At 36.3% G+C, this 24,178-nt stretch overlaps 1 protein-coding gene across 1 annotated transcript; it reads right to left on the bottom strand.

The window, feature by feature from the left end:
• Nucleotides 1-23,765, bottom strand: AMTN (amelotin). The gene is made up of 8 exons (XM_024754092.1): nt 23,706-23,765; nt 20,435-20,515; nt 19,394-19,459; nt 18,417-18,503; nt 14,923-14,958; nt 13,600-13,626; nt 10,734-10,998; nt 1-125 (listed from the first exon to the last, which is right to left on the bottom strand). The coding sequence occupies exons 1-8, from the start codon at nt 23,763-23,765 to the stop codon at nt 1-3; spliced, it is 747 nt and encodes a 248-aa protein (XP_024609860.1).
• Nucleotides 23,766-24,178: the final 413 nt, after the last annotated feature.

Here is a 24,178-nt window from a genome sequence, read left to right as displayed (position 1 = left end):
TCATGGGTGAGTATCCACACTCTTAGTTTCGGGGGTGAGTATCCACATCAGGTGTCGGGACTGGCCACTTCGTTGAGCATCATACACCTTTTGATTGTTCATAGATCTTCCCCCTGCCAGAGATACTGTGGAATGAGTTAGGAGTAAAGATCAGGAATGGAATCCTGGTTTTCAGTAACGATAAAGTCATTTGGACTGATTCTTCCTGCTCAAGACAAGTAAAAACTGAATGACACACAAAATTTTTAAAACCATCAAAGAGTTAATCAGATAGTGTAGAATTACTAGGCTAAGATCCAGGAGGGGATGGAAATCTAGAGAGGACAGTCCAGCATTTAGGGCCATTTTTGCGCTGATTCTAGTTGCCAATCTAGAAGAGTTTGTTTAATAGTCTGGCCAGCCTGAAGGGACAGCAGTCAGAGTCCAGGGCCCACCAAAGGTGGGAGGCCTGGACCTGCCATTGATTAGGGACCAGTAGGGGTGAAACAGAAGTAAGTCAGCTGCCCTCGAGGGACTGCTGCCTGCCTTTCTGTTATTTGGAGGGCCCAGAAAAATCTCAAACTCTAAAACTGGATTAGGATGATCCAGGTTGTTATTTCCCTGGGCTCCTGGCAGAAACAAACAAAAATACCCTCTGGCACTAATTGTTTCTACAAAAATTTTTAGCAACAAAGTTCGACATATTATCAAAGATAACCTGATTCAATAGGAGGCAAGATCCTATGGGAAGAATGAGAGGAAAAACAGAAAATAGAAAGCAACGGATGGGGAATCGAGATAATTAGAATTATACCTTGCTTTGATAAAACTAAGACTACATTCAAAGAGATAAAAGCAAGCCTTGAAATCTTTGACAGGCAACAGGAAACTATATAATATGGTGTAGCAGATTTCAAAAAGAGCCAAATATAAATTCTGGAACTGAAAATGTCAATAAACAAAATTAAGAGAACCAATGGAGGGGTTTAACAGCATGTTATATACATTTGGATAAAGAGCTCATGAATTCATAGGTCCAAAGGTTAGCATGTAGGGTGAAAGTAAACATCCTTAGCAATATATATTGACATCCAGGAGGTTGAATTCAAAATATTGAGGATGCTATCTGTAGCATGAATCTGTCCACAACACCAGTGGAATTCACCTAGAATGGTAGTGGGAGGGCAGTGTGTTTATCTGCATAGAAAGTGCTCTCATATGTGCTATCTTCCTTCTATGATTTCTAGTCTATGACTTCTCAATTGTATTCTCAGTTATATAGGGACACAAATAAAATGGCAGGATCTTTGGGTCCTAAAAATATTTGATAGATTCTGTAAGGGACATAAGTACAATACTTGTTGAGATGTTCTTATATGTAATGTCTTCTTGCAGTTTAAAGGAAGTTTAATTCAAATTAGCTGTTCTTTTAAATTTTATTCTGAAGTGAATAATTGTTGCAATTATTTGTCCTACGTGTTGGTCTAAGATCTGTCATGACCCATTTTGTATTGGGTATATGGTAACCTGTTTTAGTTTAACAAATTTAAAGTTTTAACTATATTAATCATTAAAAGTTCAACTTGTGTTTGCTTAGTCCCCTTGAGTTTCTTGAATGCAGCTTCTTACATCTTAGATCTTATATCTTACATCTGCTGGTCAGGTCTGCCAATATTTTACTGGAGGATGGACCTGCATTTTTATGGCCCTTTAGTGTGACTTTGTTTCCTGGCCTGCCGAGGCCTTCTTACCCAAGGAATACTTAGACAGTTGAAGGAGTTGTAGAGTTTGGTTTCCTTCTTTCCACATCACTCCCATGGTATTATAAGGCATCAGTCACTTATATATTGATACTTTGCTCATACACTCTCTGATTTTCCTTAAATGTTGTCCTTAATCACCCTTCCTCCTGAATACTTGAGTTCTTACTTGGATTTATGTATAGTTATAATATTTGAGACGTAATTTGTTTTTAGAAGTATCTTGTCCCACAAAAGGGACACTTGCTGCTTTTTCTTTGACTCTAGCTGGTTCATTACTTGTAGTTTTCTTTCTCAGGGCCACTAGGGGGTGATATTTTCTATCTCTTAGTCATCATTTCTAGCAAACCATATCAATTTGCAAACATTGTGGGCTAATATTTTAAAATACTAACCAGTAATTTTTTGGATATATTTTAAAAAATTAATACTTTAAAAAATCAGTTTTAGGGCTTCCCTGGTGGCGCAGTGGTTGAGAGTCTGCCTGCCAATGCACGGGACACGGGTTCATGCCCCGGTCCGGGAAGATCCCACATGTCGCGGAGCGGCTGGGCCTGTGAGCCATGGCCGATGAGCTTGCGCGTCTGGAGCCTGTGCTCTGCAAGAGGAGAGACCACAACAGTGAGAGGCCCGTGTACCGCAAAAAAAAAAAAAAAAAATCAGTTTTAGGTTTACAGAAAAATTGAGCAGAAAGTACAGAGAGTTCCCTTTTATCCCCTTTTCATCTCCTGCATAGTTAATCTTATTGTTAACAGCTTGCATTAGTGTGGTACGTTTGTCACTATTGATGATCCAATAATGACACATTTTTATTAACTAAATCCCATAGTTTACATTAGGGTTCACTCTTTATGTTGTATATTATGTGGGTTTTACAAATGTGTAATGATGTGTACCTACCATCTCAGTATCATACACAATAGTTTCATTGCCCTAAAAATCCTCTGTGCTTCACCTGTCCATCCTTCCCTTCTCCCAAAACTCTGGCAGCCACTGATCATTTTACTGTCTCCAGTTTTGCCTTTTCCAAAATGCCATCCAGCTGGAATCATACAGTGTGTATCTAGCAGATTGGCTTCTTTTGCTTAGTAATATGCATTTAAGATTACTTTATGACTTTCTGTGGCTTGCTAGCAGAATAATATTCCACTGTATGTTGTACCACAGTTTGTTTATCCATTGAGCTATTGAAAGACATCTTGTTTGCTTCCAAGTTTGGCAATTATGACTAAAGTTGCTATAAACATTTTTATGCAGATTCTTGTGTAAACGTAAGTTTTCAACTCATTTGGGTAAATACTAAGGAGTGCAATCCTGGATTATGTGGCTAAGAGTATTTTAAGTTTTGTAAGAAACTGCCAAACTGTCTTCCAAAGTAGCTGTACCATTTTGCATTTCTACCAGCAATGGATGAGAGTTCCCGTTGCTCCACATCCTTACCTGCATTTGGTTTTACCAGTGTGTGAATTTTAACCTTTCTAATAGATATTCAGTTGTATCTCATTGTTTATGAATTTACAATATCATGCTGACATATGATGTTGAGCATTGTTTTCCCATATTCCAAATAATTGCCATCTGTATGGGTTTTTTTTTTTTTTTGGTGTCTGTTCAGATTTCTTGCCCATTCAAAAAATTGGGTTGCTTGTTTTCTTATTGTTGAATTTTATGAGTTCTTTGTATATTTTGGATACCAGTCCTTTATCAGATATATGTTTTGCTAAGATTTTCTCCCAGTCTATGGCTTTTTAAAAATTCTCTTACCCCTATCTTTGGCAGAGCAGAAAAATTTAACTTTAACTTACCATTTTTTCTTTCATGGAGAGTACTTTTGATATTGTATCTAAAGAGTCATCTCCAAATCTAAGGTCATGTAGATATTCTTTCTGTGTATTCTAGGGATCTTTATTTTTGCATATTACATTTAGGTCTATGAGCCATTTTGAGTTAATTTTTGTGAAAGGTCAATGTCTAGATTCTCTTCTTTCTCTTCATCTTACAATGATTTATATTATTTTATGATCTGGTCTTTTCTCTAACACTATTGATTAAATTTGATTTTTATTTTTGGTAATTTAGAAAAGTTTCTTTCAACTTTATAACTTGTTATGCAAACCCATGTTCAAACTCCATCTCCACCAAATGTTAGCTCCTGAGTGACCTTGGAGATGTTACTTATACCAAGCTTTAGATTTTCCTGTTGTTAAAATAGGGGTGTTACTTTTAACCCTGTGGCTCTTCCATTATATTTAGGCATGCACTATCCAGTATGGTAACCACTAGCCAAATGTGGCTATTAAGCACTTGAAATGTGGCTAGTAGTTTAAATTGAGATGCAAATTGAAACACACATCTAGTTCCAAAGATTTAGTAACCAAAAAAGAAAAAAATAATAATTAATTAATTTATTTTTGGCTGCACTGTGTCTTTGTTGCTGTACGTGGGCTTTCTCTAGTTGTGGCGAGTGGGGGCTACTCTTCGTTGCAGTGCGTGGGCTTCTCTTTGCTGTTGCTTCCCTTGTTGCAGAGCACAGGCTCTAGGCACGCAGGCTTCAGTAGTTGTAGCATGCGGGCTCAATAGTTGTGGCACATGGGCTTAGTTGCTCCACGGCATGTGAGATCTTCCAGGACCAGGGCTCGAACCCATGTCCCTTGCATTGGCAGGTGAATTCTTGACCTCTGCACCACCAGGGAAGCCCCAAGATCATAAATTGTTTGTATTATATGTATGTCCAGGGTATAATATTATATATATATATATATATGGTTAAATAAAATATATTATTAAAATTAACTTCACCTACTTCTTTTTACCTTTTCATGTGGCTACTAGAACATTTTAAATTACATATGTGATTCATGTTGTATTTCTATTGGACGGCATTTCTCTCTAGAGTTTGGTATCCATTACCTTACCAAGAGTAAGTTAGAGTTCTATTTTCCAAAAATATTTTGCACTTCTTTCATAGAATGCTGTCAGTATATATTATTTCCCTTTGCTTTGTACTCCAAGCAGAACTTGTCACCTAGAACATGGGAGGTGTTATTATGAAATTTTTGCTTTACAATAAGGACATAAATAGGATTATTGCAAAAATAACACAAAATACAGAGGAAGAAAGGGCAAATACAACTGAGTAAAAGTGGTGAGGCAGAGACAGATTAATTATAAAGCCAATAAAGTTTAAGTTTAAGCTGCAGCGACTTTCACTCACACAGGCTCCTTCCCGAGCCCTGAGAGTGTGTGTTTGTGGGGTTTTATATTTGTAACTCTTGAAAATGTAAGATATTTTAATCACAACCAGTGAAGACATCTGTTTCTCTCCATGTTGACTTTTCTTTCATCATACTTTGTGTCAATGGCATTGGGGTTATCACAGGCATTTTCAAGATCTGCCTCAGAAAGGTTGAATTGGGGAGATATTGAATTTGGTTTTAGTGGGCTATATGTATGTGGCTTGTGAATAAGTTGCCACTTTAGAAATGGCTTCAGGAATACTCCTACCCCCTACTGTCTCAAAGTTTCAGTGTTGGGACACCAAAGTGAAAGGCGAAAGTTGGCCTTGCCACATGAACTTGTCTTGTGGTGCTTGGCAGCAGAAGTATGAGTAATGAAAGAGAAAAAAGGTCTGTAATGTTTGAAGTCAGAAACTAGTCTGTGTAAAATTCTACCAGACTGTAAAATTGGAAGCAGAATTTTCAGTTTTCACTGATGCCTCCTTTAAAGGGAAGATGTTTTCTGCCAGGAATATATTTGATATTGCAGCACATACTATTATATATTTACTATAGCTTTTTTCTTTTTTGGTGGGAATTGAATAAATTTGATTTTATCAGAGTTACTGTGTGTGTAGGGCACAGACTAGCAGTACAATAAGCAACGAGAATGTCTGTGTGTAAAGTCACACACATGTGGTAGATCACTATGCCATTTTCAATATATAACTAGGGAGAGGATTAAAAAATGTGAATGCAACATCATTCAAAGTTATTCTCAAAATTTGGTGAGGATTCTTGGGGGTCCCTGAGATCTTTTTTTTTTTTGCAAAGTTTGATAAAATTTTAGTGACTGCATATACTCCTGGAAACATGACCACACTCAAGATACAGATGTTTCCATCACCATAAAAACTTTACCCGAGCAACCATTGTATCGATCCTTCCACCGACCCTTGCCCCAGGTGGCCACTGATCTGTTTTCTGTCACTATAACTTCGCATTTTCTAAAATTCCATGTAAATGGACCTGAGATTCTTTTGATAGGTCAGTGAGATAAAACTATTTTCATAATAATATAAAGATTTCATTTTCCTTTGTCATTCTCATTCTATGAAGAATATACAGTAGAATTTTCCAGCAGCTACATATGTGATATTGTGACAGATGAAGATTGAATGCAGAAGCAGATAAGAGAATCCTAACATCTTCTATTAAGTCAGACATGAGAGTTCAAAGATAAAACCATTCTTCTCACTAAATTTTGTTAATTAAATTGAGCATTCTCGTCAAATTAAAAAAGTTATTTTTAATTTAAAAAGGATGCTATTTGTATTGACATGTAGTTTATGTGTTATTGATATTTTAAAATGAATTAATGAAAACATTTAATGTTTTGTAGTTTTAATTTCTACCATCAAAAATGTTTTCAGGGCTTCCCTGGTGGTGCAATTGTTGGGAGTCCGCCTGCTGATGCGGGGGATATGGGTTCTTGCCCCGGTCTGAGAAGATCCCACATGTCGTGGAGCGGCTGGGCCCATGAGCCATGGCTGCTGAGCCTGTGCGTCCGGAGCCTGTGTTCCGCAACAGGAGAGGCCACAACAGTACGAGGCCCACGTACCTCATTAAAACAAAAAATGTTTTCAATGATCAAATTCCTATTCCAGTAGGTCCTCACTTAATTTCATTGAAAACTAAGAATAAGAAACTACCTGAGTTGTAAAAGGCCATTAAAAGGCCATTGTCATTCTCAACACCAGCACCAGTATTTGAAATTCTTTGTTTGTTTTGTGTCCTGGAGGTTTTCTATGACATAACACTTTTCCACAGTGAGATCAGTGACAGATGAGACATAGGTCTTTTTTCTGTAACGCGAGAAAAGAGTGACTATGAAAGGAGAGGAAGAAATGTAGTACATGTTCTCAGACAGATCTATCTTAGGAAAGTCCATATGTCGGATGTAAATGTGGAAACTGAGCCCTTAAATCCATCTGTGTGCCTTTAGCCTTGGGAAGTTTTCAGATTCCCCCAAGTGTAGCATACCCAGGAAGACACCTGATCTCGATGGCTTAGCTGGCAATTATATACCTACACTAATAATTAAAATATATTGAGGAAAACCAGGGAGAAGATGTGGGGCTGGAAGGACAGGTAATTTTAATTGGTTTGAAGGATATTGAAAGTAAACAAAATGAATTTCTACAGTGGTTTGGAGTTTACAGAGCACTTTCATGTATTACCTGTTTTGATCATCTTGTTAAACTTGTGGGGTATTTATAACAGGTTTTTGCCCCCATTTTACAGATAAGAAAAATGAGGCTCAGAGAGAATGATTTTTGATAGAGGGTTACCTAGGAAATCTTTTGATTAACACTTTTAATTAGTATCACATGACATTAACGGCAAAGTATTTTTTGAAAATTAAATCCTAATTTACTCTTATTTGGCTATAAAAATCTTAACAATTCATAATATGTTATTCAGCTCTGCAAATTTGAAACACTGTGGCTAATAAATCTTTAACCACTAGTAAAATTTTAACCACCTGAAAAATGTAACATGGAACGTATTTTGTGGGTATATACTTAGGTTTTTTCCATACTGATGGGGCTGACTCAAATATAATGAGGAATGTTATTAAACCTATTCATATCTTTCCTATGTGGGACCTCTACTGTAGTTTATAGTAATCCCTCCAACTCCCTCCCACTCAGAATGAAGTGCAGTGGTCTGGGTTATAAATTTAAATCAGATTAAATTCTACCTTTTAGGCGTGCAGAGCAAGAGTCTCAACTTTAGTGGATACTTTTAAATTTTTTATTTTATTTATTTTTTTAAATTGAAGTATAATTAATTTACAATGTTGTGTTAGTTTCATGTGTATAAAAGTGATTCAGTTATATATATATGTGTGTATATATACATTCTTTTTCAGATTCTTTTCCATTATAGGTTATTACAAGATATTGAGTATAGTTCCCTGTGCTATATTGTAGGTCCTTGTTGTTTATTTTATATACAGTAGTGTGTATATATTAATTCCACACTCTTAATTTATCTACCCCCCATTACCCCCTTTGTTAACCATAAGTTTGTATTCTACGTCTGTGAGTCTATTTCTGTTTTATAAATAAGTTCATTTGTATCATTTTTTAAGATTCCACATATAGGTGATATCATACGATATTTGTCTTTCTCTAACTTACTTCACTTCATATGATAATCTCCAGGTCCATCCATGTTGCTGCAAATAGCATTATTTCATTTTTTTTATGGCTGAGTAGTATTCCATTGTATATATATACCACATCTTCTTTTTCCATTCATCTGTCGATGTACATTTGGGTTGTTTCCATGTCTTGGCTATCGTAAATATTGCTGCAATGAATGTTGGGGTACATGTACCTTTTCAGATTATAGTTTTCTCTGGATATATGCCCAGGACTGGGATTGCTGTATCATATGATAGTTCTATTTTTGGATTTTTAAGGAACATCCATACTGTTCTCTATAGTGGTTATACCAATTCACCTCCCACCAACAGTGTAGGAGGGCTCCCTTTTCTTCACACCCTCTCCAGCGTTTATTGTTTGTAGACTTTTTGATGATGGCCATTCTGACCTGTGTGAGGTGACACCTCATTATAGTTTTGATTTGCATTTCTCTAATAATTAGTAATGTTGAGCATCTTTTATTGTGCTTTTTGGCCACCTGCATGTCTTCTTTGGACAAATGTATATTTAGATATTTTGCCCATTTTTTTGATTGGGTTGTTTGTTTTTTTGATATAGAGCTGTGTGAGCTGTTTGAATATTTTGGAGATTAACTCCTTGTGGGTCACTTCATTTGCGAATATTTTCTCTCATTCTGTGGATTTTCTTTTTGTTTTGTTTATGGTTTCCTTTGTACAAAAGTTTTAAAGTTTAATTAGGTCTCATTTGTTTATTTTTGTTTTTATTTTCATTATTCTAGGAGGTGGGTCCAAAAAGATATTGCTGCAATTTATGTCAAAGAGTGTTCTGCCTATGTTTTCCTCTAAGAGTTTTGTAGTATCCAGTCTTACATTTAGGTCTTTAATCCATCCATTTTGTGTTTATTTTTGTATATGGTGTTAGAGAATGTTCTAATTTCATTCTTTTACATGTAGCTGTCCAGTTTTTCCAGCACCACTTATTGAAGGACTTGTCTTTCTCCATTGTATATTCTTGTCTCTTTTGTCATAGATTAATTGACCATAGGTTCATGGGTTGATTTCTGGGCTTTCTATCCTGTTCCATTGACCTGTATGTCTGTTTTTGTGCCAGTACCATGCTGTTTTGATTACTGTAGCTTTGTAGTATAGTCTGAAGTCAGGGAATGTGATTCCTCGAGCTCTTTAGCAGGTATTTTATCAATTTCATTTCTTACTCAGGCATACCAAATTGACGATTAAATGCCATAATCACTAGCTCTGTGTATAAGCAACTTGAGGACAGACAATATGAATTATAATTCTTGACTTCCACTGCATATTTTAGATACATATATAATTTGCTTTTAATTTTAATATTAAAAATTAAACTTGTGGCTCTTATGGGATAGAGTGGGTCATAAGGTAGTTGTGAGGAAATTAGAACTCTTCTTACACAGCTGGATGTCCACTCCCATGACTGCAGCATTGTCTGCTTCCAAAGAAAGTCTAGACCAAGAGTACCATCTAAGTATCCTGAAGTAATGGAGTTTCTGAAATTGTCCAACTTTCTTTCACCCACAAAGAAGAAAAAGAGTCAGTTTCAAAATACATTTTAATATACATATCTTCTGGGTCTAACGTGGCATAATGTTATATTTTAAAGATAAATTTATCCATTTAATTAGTATTCTTTTTCAGAAGTAAGTATTCTCCAGGAAGTGTATATCTTCTGAAATTTCAAGAAAAAATTTTTAGGTAAACTAAGAATTAATTTCTTCTGATACTCTCCAGTATGTCTCAGTCTATTCCATAATATGATCAATGAAAAAGATTCTTATGTATCACCACATTTGAGGTGGCTTAGTTGAAAAAATTTGAGACAGCTTACTAAATTCCTGGAAGAAAAAAAGACACTTTTTAAATGTAGGTAAAGGCATATTGAATTCAAACATTTTTTACTTGAGATCAAAATTTCTTTCTTTGGAGCAAGAGTATCAATAGCAAATCATTCTTTTGTCCATTTGGTTATTTGGAACATGTGGGTCTGGACATCCTCACAGGTTAAATGATTATCTCTGTCTGTTGGTACTAGAAGAGCTGACTTTTGCAACATTTCTTAAGTCCCATGTGAGGGGAGTGGCACATGGGTTCATGCACTGCATTAGCTCTAGTCTATTGCTAGTGGCAGCTTGCAACCTTCTGAAGCCTCAGACCTTCCTTATGTTAGGAAGGTTCTGAGGCTCATCCATGCTTAGTGAGTGGAAAAGAGTATCTTGATTGATTAACTGTGTCCTGTGTGTGTTTGAAGGGTGCGGGGTGGGGATGGGAAATGGAGAACACTGTCTGTTTCCAAATATTTCCATCTCCGACGTAACATGGAAAGTAAATTATGCCAGCAATTAAATATCTTCTTTCTGGATAGATCCAATAGGGTTGGTAGCCCAGTAAAAATACTCCCTCACATTGCTGGAATCAAATGTGAGTGAGTAAGGGGGCTCCCTGATATTACTGGGATCTGTATTTGTCAAGACAAGACAAAGAACTCCTCTCTCACTCTGCAGATGACTTTCACGGCCCTGGGGCACTTTCCTGGCTTGGAGAACTTACCTTTTGGTGACCCTGTGGTGGTTTCCTCAGTGGTGTGTATGCCCCTTTGGATGCCTACAGGGGTGGTCTCTGAAAAGTCATCATCTGTGCCACTGGTAGTTGGGAAGGGGCCCTCTGAGGTTCCCCGGATGGCAGGATTTGCTCCTGCTTGTCCTGCAGAAAGGATTCCATTCTGGACCTCTGGAGTAGCCTGACTGGTGGGCAGGATGGCTCCGGGAAACAAGGGATGGAAGATAAATCCTGTTAAGATTTGGGGGGTCACTGGCTGGAATGAGAGAAGGAAATAGAAAACAAAGTCAAAGGAACACATTTAAAAGGTGGTCAACCAGCTTTTTCTTCCTTGAGGGCAGCAAGTTTGGGTAGGATTTACAGATGGAGAGGTAGAGTCAGAAAAAACAGTAAAGATCGAGCGTTCCTCAGAGGAAATGCCTCCCTCTCCCCAGCCAAGCCTGATGCTGTTTTCATTACTGGGATTCCTTGCTGTGCTCCATTTTCCTCAGAAAGGGAAAGCCAGAATCAAGCCAGTCACAGGAAGAGGAATAATGCATCATTTGTTCATATCAGGTGTATCTGGAGGTAGAACTAAGGGAGAAAATCCATACAATTACAGGGGGCTGCATTTCTGTTATTGACCTAAAGCATCGTCTCTCCTTTGCCCATATTTCTTTTTAGAGTAATTTAAGAGACTAAAAATTAATGGAAAAATTAGTTCAAGTAGATTAATCAATTCTTATCTCATGCTTTTCACCCCTTCAAGTTTCTTTTGATGTATTTTTCAAAGGCATTGGAATATTCAGTCAGAAACGTTTCTTTTGGCAATTCAGCCACTGGTGTATTCCTTGAAGTTACTCAGTGGATCTTCTCTCTTTTGGACAGTCAGTGATTTGCCCACTGGTAATGAATGTTGTTGCTACTTACACTTGTTGTTGTTGTTTTCCCCTGGGAATAAATTACTGTGAAAAGTTCTTCCTAAGAAGTAATAATTTGAAATCAGCTGGTTTTGGAGAGAGTTCAGGCAAGAACCAGTTCTCTTGGACCTCTCAGTTCTGACAGCATTCTCACAGAATAAAAAGCATTGAGAATTCAAAATTAAGACACAGGTCCATTTCTTTGAGTGTGGATCTCAATTGTTAGTTTGCATAAGCACCATCTGGAAGGCAGAAATACGCATTTTTAACCAGCTCTCCAAGTTGTTCTGGTTTGATGGTCCAGGACTGATGTTTGGAAAACACTGTCTTAGATTTATGAGGTATTGGAACCAGAATTAGACTTATGCTGAGTGAGAGATAGGAGTAGAGTACAGAAAATTTCAAATTGGGAGTTGGGACTTTCATACATTTGAAATAAAGAAAGTGGCTTCCCTGGTGGTACAGTGGTTAAGAACCTGCCTGCCAATGCAGGGGACACAGGTTCAAGCTCTGGTCCAGGAAGATCCCACATGCTGCAGAGAAACTAAGCCCGTGCACCACAACTACTGAGCTTGCGCTCTAGAGTCCTCAAGCCACAACTACTGAGCCCACGTGCCACAACTACTGAAACCCGTGTGCCTAGAGCCCATGCACTGCATCAACAGAAGCCAGCACAATGAGAAGCCCACGCATCGCAACAAAGAGTAGCCCCCACTCGCCATAAGTAGAGAAAGCCCGTGCAGCAACGAAGACCCAATGCAGCTAAATAAATAAATAAATAAATAAAATAAAGGTGAGTGGTGCCCATCATTAAAAAATAAGGCAAAAATAATAGACTATAAATTACCAGTGCACTATATATACTAAGGGTAAATATTTGTTCATAAAACATGTGTGTGTGTTAGTTACATAAAAAATATAGCTGTTACTGTGAGTTTCACCAAGAAAAGAAAAAAAAGAAAAAGAAAACCATTTTTCTATCCACTAGTATAGTGGATAGAAAAATGGTTTTCAATCTGGATTTACTTTTATTTTTTTGACCTTCGGACCTAATTTGCTTAAGCTTTCTGAGCCTCAGTTTCTTTTTATATAAAGTTGGTATCTCTACTCTACTTTGTAATCTGGTGAGGATTAAAGGCAACACATGTAAAAAAATCTACTAAGGTGCCTATTTTATAGAATCGGGTCAATAACTGGTTGATGTGGGTATTCATGTATCAGTGTTGGCAAAACAGCCCTGTTACTTGATTTTACTTATGGACAGTCTAGCCCTGTTACTTGATTTTATTTATGGACAGCAAATCCCTTTTTAATAATAGAGGTTTAAAAACTATCTTCCCAGATATTGCCTCAACTCTTTACTTCAGTGTCATGTTTAGGTACCATATTAATTCAAATATTTTTTCTATGAAAATGACTTATGCGGAAATGCATAGAAATGCCTAGTAATGGTACTATGAGTTTTATTTAGGGTCAGCCCTCTAGTTATTCATATGTATAGAGAAGAGTTCATTCATCACCATAAGATGCTAGAAAAATAATAAAATTTTCTATAAACATTAAACATCTAAGTCAAAAAATTAATCCTTCCTCACTAAATATCAATATGTATATTATTCTAAATCTGCATGCATTTCAGTAACTTACAATCTTACATTTTAATCAATACAAAGTTTAAAACTATGAATTGGCTTTCTGGATAGAACTGAATCTGACATCAATATGTGGAAAACAAAAGCTAAGTCAAACTAATGGGGACAAGTAGCTGGAGAAGGATGATGAAATCCCCAGCTAGACAAAAGCTAACCTAATGTGAGGACCTATAAAAGTGTTCAGTTTATGATAGTATACACCAGATTTAGGGGTTGTGGTCAAAAGTGGCTATATGATGATAGAAAACAGCATTGTGGTAGCAGTGAAAGGAATTTGAAATACTAGTAATTAATTTGTCTTTTTACCAATTCCTCTGAGCTTAGGATAGCACCCTAAAAAGAAAATAGCACAAGTTATTAGACAGATTTTTAATATATTTGAGGCAAGGTTTAATATATTTGAGGCAATATATATATTATATATATTATAATAACTTAAAAACTTAAAATAGTTATAAATATTATAAAGAGATATGTATTTATTTTCAACAATAATTTAAACTGCCTTTGTGATTTGTATCACAAAACTCAAGTTAGCACATGACATTGAACTACTAACGTTTATTATTTGAGTGATGGGAGGTCTTCTGCATTACAGAAGTTACATGTTTTCTATAATTAGGTAATAGATGCACATGAGGGGAGACTTGGAAGATGCAGAAAGCAATAAAAATAATTCCGTCATGCAGAATGTGATATTTTTTCTTGCAGATATTTTTCAAACATTTCTTTTTTACATACTAGAAGTCATGTAATTTTCACAATGTGTCTTACCTTTTCTTTTAACTACGCAGCAATCATTTAACCACATTACCAACAAATTTTAATAAATATAATTTTGAATGGTCACAAAGTATTTGCTTTTATGTTGTACAGTTTATGTAATAATTTTCCTTTTGTTTAAATGTAAGTTGCACCTAATATTCTTCTCTACCATAAAATTATTTTGATGAATTTATTTGTAAATAAACCTTAGCTGTATTTCAGATTATTTCCTTGGAATGTGTTCCCATATGTGGAATTAAGATTTAATATGAATTTTATATTTGATTCTGCTTTTAGAAGTAAAAGCTGCCATCTGATGTTCATATTTGATCTTGGGTCTTGGTAATTTTATCAGTGATCTCAAGAATTACCTTTCACAAAGGAAAATAGAGAGAGAGGAAAGTGTGTCATTTTTAGGGAAAAGATATATAGTTAATAAATACATTTGAGATAAAAATCCCCCAAATCATTAATTATTAGATCAGCCCATTAAGTTAATATTTTCTTAACAGTGTGGTTTAAAGGATTGACTGGTTGCTTCATCTGTGACATTTACTAACTGTGTGATTGTAAATAAATAACTAACTGTAAGTATTGCCAGTTACTCATCTTCACATTAGAAATAAAAATATTGTCTATAAAAGATTGTTTTGAAAATTAGATGAGATAGTACATAATAAATAAAAAGTACTAGAACAGTGCCTGGCACATAGTAAGTGCTCAATAATTATTCTTGTTATTATCAGTGCCCATACAGTGCAAAGTAAATAGGAAACTTGGCAACTATCTGGTGAATTGAGATAGGATGAAATATTTCACACTAAGATGATTTAAAATAAAAATCATTTTACAAAATAATCCTACCTGGGGTCCAAGGTGTGCTACAATAACTGGTAACACCTGAAAAAAGAGTGAAAGACGTAGGAAAAAATATACTAAAAGGTAAGTTCTGGTAGTGATACAAATATTGAGACTTTAAAAAAGCATACAATATTTACTGAATAGATATTTGTTTAATGTATCATCTATGATCATATATATGGACTCACAGAGCAGGATGGGAATTGGAACTCATCCAGTTTGTAAAAAGAAGATTAGACCCAGAGATTTAGAAACCAGTCCAAAGCAGCACATGTAAAAGGTAGAAGTTAGTAAATTGGATGAACAAAAAATAACTTTGATTTCAAGCTATCCCCAAACCTAAAATTATTCCAAGCAATCATATTGATAAAATCCATGTGTTTCTTTTATATGACATCTCAGAAGATACATTAAAACATGTAATGGATATTTTAAAATATCAAGATTTCTTGAAACATGTGTACTAAGTCTCATAATGGTTGCCTGGATATTTTGATATTAAAATAGAACACTGGAAGGAAATTTTGGTTGATATTGTTCAACAACGCTCGTCCTAACAGAGTTCTTAGAGCTAAGTGAGAAATACCACACTGGTCACTGAGAACTGCGTACATGTTATGGATTTGTAGTTGGAAAGATCTGGGTGAGGTGTTGGTGTGCTCTAGCACTCTAAGAACTAACCATGGGGTCTGTCAGAAAGAACTAAGGTTTTAAGGTTTATTTTTATTTCTATAGAATCTCATAGAGTGTCACAAAAGTTATCAAAATGGGACTTTTAATATTCCAGACCTAAAAGATTTGAAAGTCTTATAAAAAGACTCTTAACTTTATTATTTCTCAAGAAGTTTGTACAGTAACACCTATAATGCCAAATGGTAAAAAGTACACACATTTAAGAAAAAGCCTTACTCTCTGTCAGATCCCTGGCTACTGAACAAAAGCAACTCATCTTCAGGGTGGCAATGGAAAAGTGGATTGAAGGGAAGGGACACAGGATTTGGGAGAAAACAAAATTGAAATTTCTTCTTTAAAGGCAAATTGGAAGGAACAGAAAGACACAAAAGGAAACCACAAATGTCTAAGTAAAAAATGTAAGAACTAAGTAATGTAGCACCAATGTAACAAGGAGAAAAATTGTTAGTTTTTGACAGAGATACTGTTTGAAATAATAATAGCTAACACGTATTGAATGAGTACCATATATAGGCACTGTTCTAAATGTTTTATGTAGATTTACTCATTTAATCCTAACAGCTCTAGTGGTAGATTCTAATTAATCTCTATTCTATATGATGAAGAAAGTGAGTCACAGAGAGTTAGGTAACTTGGCCACATAGGTAGTAAGTGGAGAGCTGGGATTTGACCAGAAGTTTTGGGGTTCTAGAGTTCACTCTTAGCCACTCTGGCCTGCCTTAGATAAAAGAACGCTGTGGGCAGCTGCCCAGGTTTCTGGCAGGGATGTAAGGTCCTCTACATAGGGAGAGGCAGGGTCGGAGGGACTGGAGCTGTGCAGGAGAAGGCATGTGTGGGGACCCTTGGTGGTGGCATAGCCTAGAGACATCGAAGAATCCTCACAGAGAACGAGGATTGATTTATATTTTTGCATGTTTGGGAGCGTGCAATGTCTAACCGTCTCTACTGAATCTTTAGTAACATCTACAGTGCCCACTTATGCCTTTGACTCTGGTGGATATATTCTTTGGTGGATATGAAGATGTACTAAGCATGACTTCCAGGTTAGAGCAGGCCAGCAATTGAAACTGAACCTGGGCAATTGGCAGATGGATTACACCAGGGTCATGTAGTAAAGAGATTCTCATTTTATTTGCTACTCTCTCTAGTCTTTTTCTGAGGATCACTTTTATTATTAAGATATAAATAAGCAGCAAATACTTTGAGTGAAGGCTCTAATATATCTGTAAGGAATAAGTAATGACTGATAGACAGGTATACACATCAATATTAAAAAAAGAAATGTAAAAATTAGTTATGTTACATATTTTTACAAATATGAATAAATGAAGAAGTATAGAGTTTCTTGTGTTGTTATTTTGGACAAAAGGCACAGAAAAAAGTATTAGTTGCATATGATATAGAATTTAAATTGAGCAGCTTAAATTAATTTTGTCAATTAAACTCAGCTTTGATTATAATTACTAATTAATATAAGCTTGCTACTATAAGTTGGATGTGTCCATAGTGGTAGGAAGATGGTTAGGGTATAGTCATGCTTCATTATTTGGGAATGTGTATTAAAAGTCTTACAGTTCTGAATATCTTTGGACCCACAAATTCTATTCCTAAGAACTGGTCTTAAAGAAATAATCACTGAAGTGGTCAAAGACTTAGTCAAAGGATGTTCACTGTAGAATTGTTTATAGCAGCAAAAATGTTGGAAAAAAACCCCAATTTTTGCAATATGATGGAATACTAGCAATCATTAAAAACAATGTTATAAGTGATTCACAATGTTATAAGTGAATATTCAAAATATAGGAAAGACTATTCAAAATGTATTAAGTGAAAAAATTAGATTATAGAGCATCAGATATCGTAAGAACATATTGTCTTTAAAAAGTGTACTTATATGAATAGAAAAAGAGTGGAAGGACATAACCTAGAATGTTGACAGTGTTTAATTCTGGCTGGTAGGCTTATGGGTAAATTTTATTTTTTCTTTTTCATTATCTGTGTTTTCTAAATTCTCTATAGTTAACATATACTATGTATGTAATAATCAAGAAAGCTTCTACAAAAAATTAGACCATTACGTGGGAATGATAGGGGCTGAGGTCATGTGTTAGGGAGAATTAGTTAACAGTAACCAATTTAGTCATAAAGGGATCATTATATATTTCTCTAGAGTAATTTAACTATTTAGAGAAGTTCCAAGAAGACAAAATTTGGACTTTGCAGTTAAAATGCAAACACTTTGGAAAGAGGTGATGTCCTAAGTATGTCATTTATATCTTCATGTGAGGGTTTTTTCGGGGGTTTTCCTGAAAGCACATAATGATGGCAGGAGAGAAGGAACAAGAGAACACTTGGGGACTCGAGAGGAGTCATGAAAAAAGCACACAAAAAGGATGAGATTAGATTTGCTGGAAATAAACTTTATCCATCTCTTATTTTTTCTTTGGAATGATTTTGGTCACCCAGAAGGTCTTCAATAGAAACAGAGCAAGCTGGAGAAGAATCCTGATACCTCTCAATCCCCCCGTTTATTCTTTACTTCTCGATCTTCCCCAACTCTTCACATTTCCTGTTACCTATTACAAATGTATTCTAGAGAGGTTATGGGGCAGCATGCTGTTTTCTCATGGGATTTCAGCAAGAACCAAATTGCCAAAGACTGCTTTAAATTTAGTAGGACATCCCTCTGCAAATTATCAGGGTAGAACTTTAAAGAACCTTGAATATATTCCTTCTTCCCCTTTAGGCTTTCACCTGAGGGAAAATGCTCCCCATTTTTAAACTTAGTAGGTCTTTGAACTCACTTGTTGCAGCTGCTGCTGTACCTTCAATCCCCCCAGGGTCAGTGGGAGGGTCTGGGTACCAGATGCTATCCCTGCAGCAGGATTTAGCTGTAGAGCAACGAGGAAGATTTTCATTGTGTTGTTTCAGTTCAAACATCCAGGACCTGAATTCATATTTAATAAATGTAAAAGGGAGGATTTGCTATGCAAATATATAGTACACTACACTGCATTTGGAATTAGATATAGAAATGAAGTTCAAAGACTTGTTTAGTCTACTAGTACAACAATCAAGTCCAGGACTAATTTTCTCATATTAAGGTTTTCTTTGGCATTTAACCCATTCTCCTGAGGATTACTTAAATGATTCTATATTTGCCTTCCCTTTTTGGCTGTAACAGCAAGGGTTCCTGGAATTTTTCTGATGACTTTCTTATGAAGGACTGAGTTCCTTCGTAGGTATCCCCATGAAAATTGTGAGGCTCAGAATAAAGTATCTAGTCTGAATATGGTCTAGTACTATATTTAAATCAGACCAGTGAAAAAAACCATTTTAAGCAGGAAAGAAACATTATTTTATCCCCCAAACAGATTAAACTATACAGATATTCTATGAAAAGAATGTAGATATTTCTACCCTTTCTTGTTTGCTCTTGTTTTTGGGGCAATGAGAGTAGTCATAGTGTTTGTGTGTGTATGTGGATGTTGTGTGGGCCATGAGGAAGATGTGTCAGAGGAATGAGGAGGGGAGCTCGGAGAGGAGGTGAGAAGAACTAAAGACCTAAGAATTAGATTAATTCCTTTAGAGATTCTCTTGCTAAGAAAATTTTCTAATGATGTATTGAATAGCATTCAACTCTCTTTGACTTTCCTCTGTCACTACAATAAATATGTGTGCATGTGTACATCTATGGATACACACACACACACATACCCTCCACATTAGGTATTATTTTTATTTAACAATGGATATTAAAATGATAAAAAAGAGTACTTACCAGTTGCAGGTCTGACCCCAGTGTGAGCGTCTGTGTCAATGGAATTAGACTTAAAGAAGGGAAGACCTGCAGGGCATTGAAATTGATGTGTGAGACAAGAGGTTGTCTGGTTTTACAGTGCTGTCAGTGGAGGATATCCTCAAGTAACCTATACTCCAGTCACAGGTGGATTTACCACGAAGGTAAAGCTTCAGGGCCTCTCACTAACATTGCCCCCTTCCGTGGCCCTAGGAGGCACTCTAGCAATGTGTCAAGTTTAAGGTATTTATCAACTTAAAAATATGTAATTTACTATTATTTCTTATCTAGTTATAAATTATTCACTTTAGTAACTAATTTTACATATCTAACTTTGTATTATTTTTCAAAGAAGGTCCCCAGAGCTTCTAGTTCCTTAAGGAGGGAGGTCAGCTACTGACATGAGTATTGTATAATGTCCATAGACCAAAAAGAGAACTTTAGACTGGTATTATTGTACTATTTCACAAAGTCTAGGCGTAGGTAAGGAGAGGTCCTTTTGAACAGAGGAAGGGTGGGAAGAAGGGGGTGGGTAGCCAGGAGACCATGCAGTTTTCATATGTACTTAAATATGTTTCAAAGACAGATTTTACAGTAACACATCAGCTCATCAGCAACAATGAAATTTAAGAAAACCACGAGGAAATCTGCAATTATTTTTATAGATTACTTCTTAATCCCTGCTAGTTCTGGCAAATCCCATACATGATTAAGTCACAGTACTTCAAGGGCATAGATGACCAAGCTGTTTCAATAGGTGTAGCTATTGTTTTTCAGAATTTACTAGATTTGGTTGCTAAACCAAATTATTATTCAGACAAAAGGAAAAAGAATGAAGATGTGTTGCTTTTCTTGCTCAAAGTTTTGAAAGCAAGTACTTTCTTGTTTTTATTTTCCCCCAAATAAAGCTTTTCTCTCTGTTGCTCAGTCATGAGACTTTGGCTGAATCTTGATTTTAAATCCACTAGTCTTAACATGTTTCCTTTGCTGATCTCTAAATGTTCCCCATTGTAGGACTCTTACCTGATTTGGCTGCTGTTGGTTTAGCAGTGTTGCCTGACCTGGAACAAGCTTTGGTGGAGGAACTACCAAAGCAGGGTTGAGCTGCATATGTGATAACAAATTTTTGCAGAAGCAGGGATGTGTTTGAGGTTTTGCATCCATTTATTTCCAGGAGGTAACAAGTTGACCCAAATGCAAAAACATCTGTCTTTAGCCTCTGTGTGTTTTGGAGCAGTTTTAACTCCGTGGAACATTTTGTGCATGACAGGAGATGGAATTGTGGAGCAGAAAAGTGCCAGATCAGGAGGGGTGCTCTGGGGAGGGACAGAGGGTGAGGTAGGGCACGTGGATTTCTGGAGGTAGTTCCTAGGTTCCCATTTCTTTTCTGAAAGTGCTTTCCTCCTTTTCCAGGACATGAAATATATAGTCCACACCTTAGCTCTATACACATTTGCTTTTTCCCAAAGCTTGAAGGTAAGCTGCCATGATTTCTACTGCATTTTCACAAAGCTTCCTAATTTTACCTCGTGCCTGACAAGTCACTTCTTGTAATGGAAATTCTGTCCCCTTCCTGGCCAAGGTATTTTCCTAGTGTATTAAGAATAACTGAATTTTAGGGGTAAAAATCTCCTTGAATCCATATGATCTAGTTGTATTGTTTTATAGAAGAGGGAAGTGAGAAGCAGTGTCACCTCCCAAGGTGATATTTTGAGTTGCAGAGCCTGAACTAGGATCCCTGCAAGTGCTTTTAGTCCTTGAATAAATGAATCCTTCTATTTGTTTTTCTTTGTATTCCATCTGCATTCAGGTGGAAGCTCTCTGGCCAGGTTGACTCTGGTTGGCATTTGCTCTTGGCTGCATCCCCAAGGGCAGTGTGCTGTGGGCCCCCCAGCACTACATTAACCCTTGGATCACTTGGATATATCCTGGAGCTACCAATGACTCTTGATTTCACTTTGGTCTTTTCTCTCAGTTGTAAGAGGTAAGATTGGCACTATCTGTCCTTAGCAGTCCATTTAAGCCTTAAGATTATGTAAGTATAAATTCTGCAAATGTGTTTTCATCCACTACAATCCACTGTCAGCATGGCAGTCAGAGGGATCCTTTTAAAACAACAGTCTGGTGTGTTTATGTCTTTGTTCAATCCGTGGCTTGACTTCTTTTTCAGCCAGGGACAATACAATGGCCTAAAATGCCCTCAGGCCCTGGGCCCCCAGTGCCTCTCTGACCTTCAATCCTACCTGATTTTCTCTTGTTCACTCTCCTACTGTTATTTAGGCTCCTTGCTGTCTCTGGGACACTTAAGTCTGCTTCTTGCCTCAGAGCCTCATCTTCACCTGTTCCCTCTGTCTGGAATGCTTTTTCCCTCATCGTTGGCTCACTTTCTCACCAGCTTCATGTTGTTGCTCGAGCTCAGCTTCTTTTTGAGGCCTAGCCTGACTATTCTTCTGAGTACGCAACCTGTCCCATCTCCAATGTGTACCCTATTCCCAAACTTTTGATTTACTGAAAACAATTGCTAGGCTGCTTTAAGTGTTCGATTCATTTTATATACCTTTATGATAATTCAATAAATTCGTGTACAAATCATTTTTAAAAACCTTGTCTATGTGTCCCGAGTTTTATTTAATAAATACCAATACTATACCTAATAGACATTTTAATGTTACTTCCCACATTCCCTGCACCACTGTTTCTAACTGCGCTCCCAATCTGCATTAACCTACACAGCACTCCTCAGTCTGCTTTGAATGATAGCTGTGCTCCAGGAAAGTTGTATTTGTCTTGAGTCTTTACAAATTTTATAGTAATTTAAATTCACTAGAGACACCTTATTTAGAAGAACCTTTTGACAAACTTCTTTGGTGAAGCGCAAAATCCATGTTTTACAAAGAATTTAACTTCCTAATTTACCTTGTTTAAACATCACATTTTTGTAGACAACTTCTTTAAAGGACAAATGTATATTTGTTTTTGTTTTTGTTTTTGCGGTACGCGGGCCTCTCACTGTTGTGGCCTCTCCCATTGCGGAGCACAGGCTCTGGATGTGCAGGCTCAGCGGCCATGGCTCACGGACCTAGCAGCTCTGTGGCATGTGGGATCTTCCTGGACTGGGGCACGAACCTGTGTCCCCTGCATAGGCAGGGGAACTCTCAACCACTGCACCACCAGGGAAGCCCGACAAATGTATATTTGCAATGAAATAAGAAGGAGGTTGGTTATTCATGTTTTGTTCCATCCCCTTCCCCCAAGATCACCCTGTTCAGGTCCTTCATAGAACTAATCATGGTTATAATTTATAATTTAACATTAAAAATATTTTTTTGTATCTATAGCCCTTGTAAACACCATGAAGGATCATGCCTTTTTTTCTTACCGTTGTATCTTCAGGAACTAGCACAATATATGGTATACAGAGAGTTTTCAGTAAATATTTGCTGATTGTATGGATGAGTAAGGAAGTGTGTTAAGTGAGCTTGAGGCCTAACTGAGAATTGTTTCTTTTTGTTCTGCTAATTCATAGTAAATATTAAAAAATTTTTTCTTATTGTCCACACTGAAGCATCTCAAACAAAGGGAAAGTAACTTAGAGACCCAAACCACCCATATTATGTCTATAAAGTATTGAAGGACAGTTGGAATACACGTTTGAATACTAGTGCTCTTTTTTGTTCAAAAAACTGTTATATATGAACAGGTTTTGTGATGAAATGTTCTAAGTAAAAAATATTGACTGCTTTCTAATATTCCCTTACTATTGCATGATTTGGTAGACATTTTAGAGTTTATACAATCTAGATGTTTCATGCTTCCAATTAGAAAAATCAGAATGTTTTAGTTTACATCTTTGGTCATGAGAAAATAATTAGTTGGCAAGAAAATCTTAACTTCTTTTTGGAAGTAGAATCATTATCCACTTTGAGCAGACATAATCTAAAGCATTCCTTTTTCTCCTAATTTCTACCCTATTTCTCTGCCAAAAATAATCAAAATCAATTTATTATTCAAAATAAATCAAATAATCAATAATTTATTATTCAAAAATAAATCAAAATAATAATAAAAATTAATTTATTATAAAATTAATCCACTCAATCCACGATAGATTGGATGTATTTGAACAATGTAAGTACATTGAAATATGCAGTAATACTTCATTAGTTTATCATCTTTCAACTTTGAAAATAAAAACAGGAAACTAAAGGAATGGGTCACGGAGCAGTTTTAGCAGAGGGCAAGTAGAGAGAGAGGTGCAGCTCAGGCTGGTTGGTTCATAAAATATATATTTTGCACTTACTGGTGATGACAGAGTTGATCCTAGAAGACAAAACAGGAGAATCCTGGCCTTCATGTTCAAATTACTACCTGAAACAACAAAATAGTGTTATTCTTTCACTCTTTTTTTTTCTTTTTGAGACAAGGTGGTACTTGAAAAAAAAGAATGCTCTATTTGAAACATGGTCATTTCTGTTACCTTTTTCTTCACTAGGCAAAATGTACAGGTGAGACAATATGCAAAGTCCAGTTGATTTCTCTAGTTTCTATGATGAAAAATTTTACCCTTTCATGAGCTGTGAGTTTGTAGTAGGAATTTAAACTTGACTCCAGGAGGCTGGCAACTGAGGGACCAATGAGGACTTAGCTGTCTGTGAAATCATTTGGTTTCCTTCATTTCCCAACACTTCATTAGGTGAGTTATTAGTGGCAGACATCATATTACCCAATGTCTACCATTTGAATAGAGGATATTTCAGGAAGATATAC

Source organism: Neophocaena asiaeorientalis, unplaced genomic scaffold, assembly GCF_003031525.2.
Source record: "Neophocaena asiaeorientalis asiaeorientalis breed wild unplaced genomic scaffold, Neophocaena_asiaeorientalis_V1.1 scaffold148, whole genome shotgun sequence".
Lineage (NCBI taxonomy): Eukaryota > Metazoa > Chordata > Mammalia > Artiodactyla > Phocoenidae > Neophocaena > Neophocaena asiaeorientalis.
The sequence above is the reverse complement of the archived record's forward strand: the minus strand, read 5'-3'. Positions and strand labels throughout refer to the sequence as shown.

What these genes read in the sequence shown, in the direction of transcription:
- AMTN (XM_024754092.1), bottom strand. Translation starts at nt 23,765, where the DNA reads ATGAAGGCCAGGATTCTCCTGTTTTGTCTTCTAGGATCAACTCTGTCA. An exon ending in TGGGGTCAGACCTGCAACTG is followed by an intron (nt 18,504 to 19,393) that starts GTAAGTACTCTT and finishes GTTGCTCTACAG; the next exon opens with CTAAATCCTGCTGCAGGGAT. An exon ending in CACCACAGGGTCACCAAAAG is followed by an intron (nt 126 to 10,733) that starts GTAAGTTCTCCA and finishes CTCATTCCACAG; the next exon opens with TATCTCTGGCAGGGGGAAGA.